General features: G+C 54.3%; 1 protein-coding gene across 1 annotated transcript in view; it reads right to left on the minus strand.

Moving 5' to 3' along the window:
* SGIP1 (SH3-domain GRB2-like (endophilin) interacting protein 1) overlaps positions 1-5,633 on the minus strand; it is a 61,776-nt gene that overhangs the window by 3,294 nt on the left and 52,849 nt on the right. The window contains exons 20-24 of the mRNA XM_009884003.1: positions 2,276-2,387; positions 1,646-1,801; positions 1,037-1,169; positions 549-751; positions 79-96 (exon numbers count right to left, since the gene is read on the minus strand). Of these exons, the coding sequence (XP_009882305.1) occupies positions 79-96; positions 549-751; positions 1,037-1,169; positions 1,646-1,801; positions 2,276-2,387 (622 nt within the window). The remainder of the gene's footprint in view (positions 1-78; positions 97-548; positions 752-1,036; positions 1,170-1,645; positions 1,802-2,275; positions 2,388-5,633) is intronic.

The following is a 5,633-nucleotide window of genomic DNA, read 5'->3' on the forward strand; positions in this document are numbered from 1 at the left end:
CTTTTCTGTAGGAAACAAGAAGTGACGAAGGAGACAGCTGAATTTTGCTAACGGCCGCGTGGGCTGGGGGAGCAGCTCCGGTGCTGCTCGCCAGAGCTGCAGTTCTGGGAGGTTGGCTTTGGGTTTGAGCCCAGCAGGAGAACGCGGCTCCTGCGTTGCAGGTGAGGGGCAGCGGGGCCGTGCCGTGCCCTGCTTCCCCCCTGCAAACATTAACGCGTGTGCCTCCGGCCGCCATGGCCACCCGTCCCTCTGAGCCTGGGGTAGAAGTAGCCAAAACACGAAATAAAGGTTTTGTTATTCTCCCTCCTGCGCACACGCGTCCAGCTCTGAGCGCTTGCTTGTGGGAATGGCGAGGAAAAAAAGAATCCCAGGGGGGTTGCACATTTCCAGCAGCAAGAAGAGGATGGATTTGGGTCCCCGGTGTGTCCCTGGCTCCCTCCTGCAGACACCTCCCCAGGGCGATCCCGCTCCGCTGCCGGGACGGCTGTTTTAGGCAGGGACACGGCAGAGAGAGCAAAGGAGCTCTTTGTCGGGTGAGCGATCCCTACCAGACAGCAGGAGGAAGCACGGCTTGAAGTTTGGTTACTCCTCCATCGACGGGGACGAGGAACTGGACGTTGTTTAGAGCTACCGGTGTGGTCATTGCCTCTGTATTGTATTTGTAGTCGATGCGGAGGTCAGTGCTTGCAGGGTCACACCGCCAGCTCACTGCAAGGTTTAATGGAGTAGACTGAATACCCTGGGCAGATACCTTCCAAAATGACAGAAAAAACATTTAGTTTCCGTAGGGGTGAAGGGAAAAATCCCATTTTACAGACGCGGTAATCGCATTTGGTATCAGAGGAGGCAATACCTCGAATTTGTCATAGCGAGTTTGTACTGGGCTCAAAATTTAGTGACATACAGAAGGGACTAGCGGGACGGCATGCCCTCGACTCACGTTATCTCCACTCTGCACTAGGGAAATACCGGCTTTTACGTCTATAAGTTCAGCACGCATTTTTGGCACAGTTTTATCTTACAAAAAAACCCCTACCTGGTATTTGAGCATATCCACATTGTAATAGGTGGCTTGCGGTTTCTGTTCCGATACCTTCTTTAGGTGAGTCATCAGATTTGGCATGTTGACCCAGAACTCCTTCGTGTTGGCGTCACTCTGCGTGTTGTCACTGCACAGAGGGAGAATTAACCCTTCGTGTAACCCGCCTCGGTGGAAGAAAGCTTTTCTACAAAGCACATGCCGGGCAGCAGCGCCGGCCGCCAGCTGGGAGCACATTTAATCCCACATTTAGAGATATATCGCCTCCCTCCTGCGCATCTCTGGCTTCTCCTCAGATGCCTCCAGGGAGGCACAGCAGACGCAACCTGTAGGTCATCGCGTTTTGCAAACAGGAGGTCCGATGAGAGGAGCGAGGCACAACACGAGCAAAAACCCCATCAAAGCGCCCGCTCCTCTCCGCCGATGCTCTCCTGCCTGGCGGAGGGGCTGCGCTCAGAGGGAGATATTGAGGGGCTTGAGAGTTTCCTGCCCAAAATCAGGGCAGGCTTCCAAGGAAGATACTTCGGGCCGTGTGTTTTTGGCAAAGCACCCTGCTTTTCTGGAAAAATGCCTTCCTTTGCGGGGGCTGGCGAGGCAGGGGCTTACCAGCAGAGGAGCTGGGGGTTTGGCAGGACGTGCTCCAGCCGGTTGTAGTTCAGCACGCGGAAGGTGAGCACCGCCGGAGCGGGGTTGTTGGCAAAGTGTCGGGTGATGCCCGCTGGAAACGACAGCACCATTTCCCCCGTGATCTTCACGATACACCTGCAGGGCCGGACACAGAGACCGAGGGGGGAGGAAACGGGGTGGGGGGGGAATGCTCAAAATGCAGCAGGAGGGGAGGGTTCGCGCCGGGGGGGGGGAACGACCCTCCTGTGGTCCTACAGCAGAGCGAGCAGAAACGGCAGCAAAGGCTGGCAGCCTGCTAGGGATGGGGACCGATGCTCACGGGGACGCCCCAGGAGCATCCTGACCCTGGACCATACCTGGTGCAGTGCACCTCGTGTGTGCCGAGCCCAGAGCACCTCCTTGCATAGAATCACGGAATGGTTTAGGTTGGAAGGGAGCTTAAAGCTCATCTAGTTCCAACCCCCTGCCCTGGGCAGGGACACCTTCATCTAGACCAGGTTGCTTTCCTCCCTCCCCATCCCTCGAGATGCTCACCAAAGCCTCAACAGCACCCCAAGCCTGTCCCGACCCCCCGGTATCGACACCCAGACCCCGTCGGTCGGCACCTACTTGTTCGGGTCGGCCCCTTTGAAATACGCGTTGACGGTTTCCGTGAAGGCGGCGGCGACGGGCAGGGTGTCCTGTGCCCCCATGGTGAGGGGGCTGGGGCCCCGCGAGGAGCCTGCAAGAGAGCAAAAACCTCCGCTTCTTACGTGCAGAGAGAAACGGCACCGCTCCCCCCATCCGGGACCGGGGCGAAGGGGTGCTCGCCAAGCGCCCCAATTGCGTTATGGGCAAATATTAAGAAAAAGTCCCCCAAGCTTTGGATGAGGCTTTAAAAACGTTTGAAAATTATATTATCCCCTCCCCCAAAACGCAAAAAATAAAAAAATAAAAAAATAAAAAAAAAGCAAGCAAAGAAAATAATGGAGGAACCCCGTATTTTGAAAAGAAGAGGCACAAATAAGTTTTAAAGCCATGACCACATAGAGAAAGAGAACATGGGAAGAGACGTGACTGACTGAGAAGAGAACTGGTATTTATCAGGCTGCCCGCAGCAATGCGGGATTGTTGGCGGTCTCCCTCTCGTCACCCCCCTTCCGATGCTGCCTGAACTCCTCCTGCCTGCGGGAACACCGACCTGCGGGAACACCAACCTAAGGGGACCCCAACCTATGGGGAACCCCAACCTGCGGGAACCCCAACCTGCGGGGGACCCCGACCTGCGGGAACACCAACATATGGGGGACCCCGGGGATCCCCGGCACGCTCCCCTCTTCTCCCCGACGTGCCCGGCAAAGCCCCCGCGCGGTTGCTCAACCCCGGTACCCTACGGCAAATCTGCAAATCATCACCAAGCTGGAACTACGGAGGAGAACGCGGGACTCTGGGTGCAAAAGCTAGAGCGATCAATCCACCGTTTGTTTAGATGATAATAAAATTTTAAAAAGGGGGCAAAATTTGCTTCGGTCGTGCTGTGCATCCATGGATGCTAGCCGGGCCCTAAAATGATTCAGCCCTGCATGCTCGCACGCAGGTTTCCCTTTGCTGGCCAGGAACGCCTGTCTGAAAAACACTGGAGGGTGAAAGCATCACTGCACACGTACGCCAGACACCCCGGGTGTGCTGGAAACCCCGCGTCGGGGGGAACATCCCGCTCCCTGCTCCTGTTCCCTGGGAGGAGGGCGAGCGGGGGCTGTTGGCACGGCAAAGCTCTCACCTCTCCCCCAGGAAAACTGCCGAAAGATCAGCCCGGGGTTGGCATCTGGGCGCCCACCCAACCTACAAGGTGCTGATCCCTCAGGCACCCCGAAAAGTCCTCGAGGGGTCACCACCGCTGCCCCGGCACCGCCAGTTCAGCCTTATCTATTTTTTTCTGCAACTCACCATTTCGAAACCTTCTTTTTTTATATATATATATATCAGTCTATCCATCAGGTTAAGCACAAAGATTTTTTTGCCCCAAACCAGCTATAATGAATGACAAAGACGTCCAGAGGGGCAGCTCACCCGGGGACCCCCAAACCCCCTCACTCCCCTACCATCATTTACGGGGTCTGAATCAGGGAGGTGAAACAGGCTGTTAATTTGAGCCGGGGTTTTATTTAGCGCACGCAAGCGTGTGCCAGCTCCAGCCCAAACCGTGCGAGATTAAACGCTGGCCCAGGGAAGGGCAGCACCTCCGCAGGCAGCGGGGCGAGGGAAAAGCAAAGCCACCGAGCGAAACGCAGCCTGTTCCCTGGTGAGCTCCCGCTTTTCTTCCTGGACCACATGAAAAATAATCCCCTCTCTTCTTTACCTGCCGCTTCCCCCCCCCCGTTGCCTGTCGCTTTTTTTTGCCTCGGATCTAAGCAATCCGCGGCGGCTTTTGCGTGACACGCAGTCAAGTCTGCAAATTTTCTGCGAGGGAATAATTGAGTTTGGGGGCCGGGAAATGAGGATTCGCAACGTCTTCCTGGGGAAAGCACTTCTGTCACTTAAATTACGCTTTGAGTTGTGACATGTTAATTGGGAAAAAAAATGTGGCCTTCGCAGCTGAAGGTTCCTCGTGCCTTACAAACGCATCCGTGCAGGCAGTGCGGTAATGTATAAAACCAAAGTTGCTCTCTCCTACAGGCACAGATGAGCCGGTGTTGGGATTTTCCCTTCAAATGTCTAATGTACCCTAAAAGGGCGTAAAAAATTAATGTAGCCACTCGTCTGCCTTTCGGTCGTATATCTTAAGAGACTCGGGGGAAATAAGTGATTGCGGCCGCAGCCTGGACTAACGATGCTCAGTAAGTGCAGCACGTCCGTCTGTCCCCACGCACAGGACGGGCAGATCGAGCATCTCACCCGCACACGACAGACCCATCGCCACACACACACACGTGCACATTAATTATCCTAATGACCTCAGGGAGGCAGCGTGCGTCTCCCCAAGCCTTCCGCTTCTGAGGACGCAGCCCCGAGCTCTGCGTCAGGGACTGGGCAAACCGCCCGGTGGACTCCACGTCAGTGCCGGCCGTGCGTGAAGGCACGGGCAGAGCTCCCCAAAACCCGCCCGTTCTCACAACCACGCCGCAATACCCGGCTGTGCGACAGAGGGGATGTGCGGGGCCACGGGGCAGCACCGCGGGCTGGTAAGGTAACGTATTTTTTTAATAAATTCTATCCATAGACGCCACTGCGGGGATATCAGCGAGCGCGTCCTCGCTCCCCACACCCAGAGCAATGACATCCCCCCAATTTTCAATCCAGCCCAACGCGGTGGGGTATTCTCATCGCATCCACCCAGAAATACAGATGAGGTTCAAAACCATCAATGCGGACTGGCTGGAGAGGCAGGGGGGAAACTGGGGGTACCACCCAGCTGAGGAACATCAAGATTTTCCCTCTCTCATTTCTTTCACCATTTCTCTGTACGTGTATGAGAATTCTTCGTCCTCCAGAATGAAAAATCCTATGTACAAGGATAAACCAGCTGGTCTCGCGTACCTCTGTTGCCAGGCTCAGCCGGCCTTGGAAAACCTGAGTCCATCCCAACAGCAGCAAAACATCCTCCACATTTCTCATCTGCCTTTGGATAAAATTCACAGAGATGTATTTGGCATTCAGGGTTCTCGGTGCGCTCCACTCTTCCCCCATGAATCTATATATTCTTCTCTTAACGGCTTCAGAGACTAAACAGCTTTTTTAATAAAAACAACTTCAATGTTAAAAGAAGAGTATACTCTCTCTATTTTAAGCCCTAAAATTCTTTTCCAGAAACTTGAGAGACAAGTCTAGTTAAAACACATACTGTGGCACGCCTCCACCAAAAATCTGGCTTTTCAGTGACTGCTTCGGAAGTCATTTTTAGAAACTTTTCATTTTGGCAAAATGACCTGAGACTACTGGAGAAAAAAAAAAAAAGAAAAAAAAAATCCCCCTTTATGGAGCTTTGGAT

Source organism: Charadrius vociferus, unplaced genomic scaffold, assembly GCF_000708025.1.
Source record: "Charadrius vociferus isolate BGI_N301 unplaced genomic scaffold, ASM70802v2 scaffold423, whole genome shotgun sequence".
Classification (NCBI taxonomy): domain Eukaryota; kingdom Metazoa; phylum Chordata; class Aves; order Charadriiformes; family Charadriidae; genus Charadrius; species Charadrius vociferus.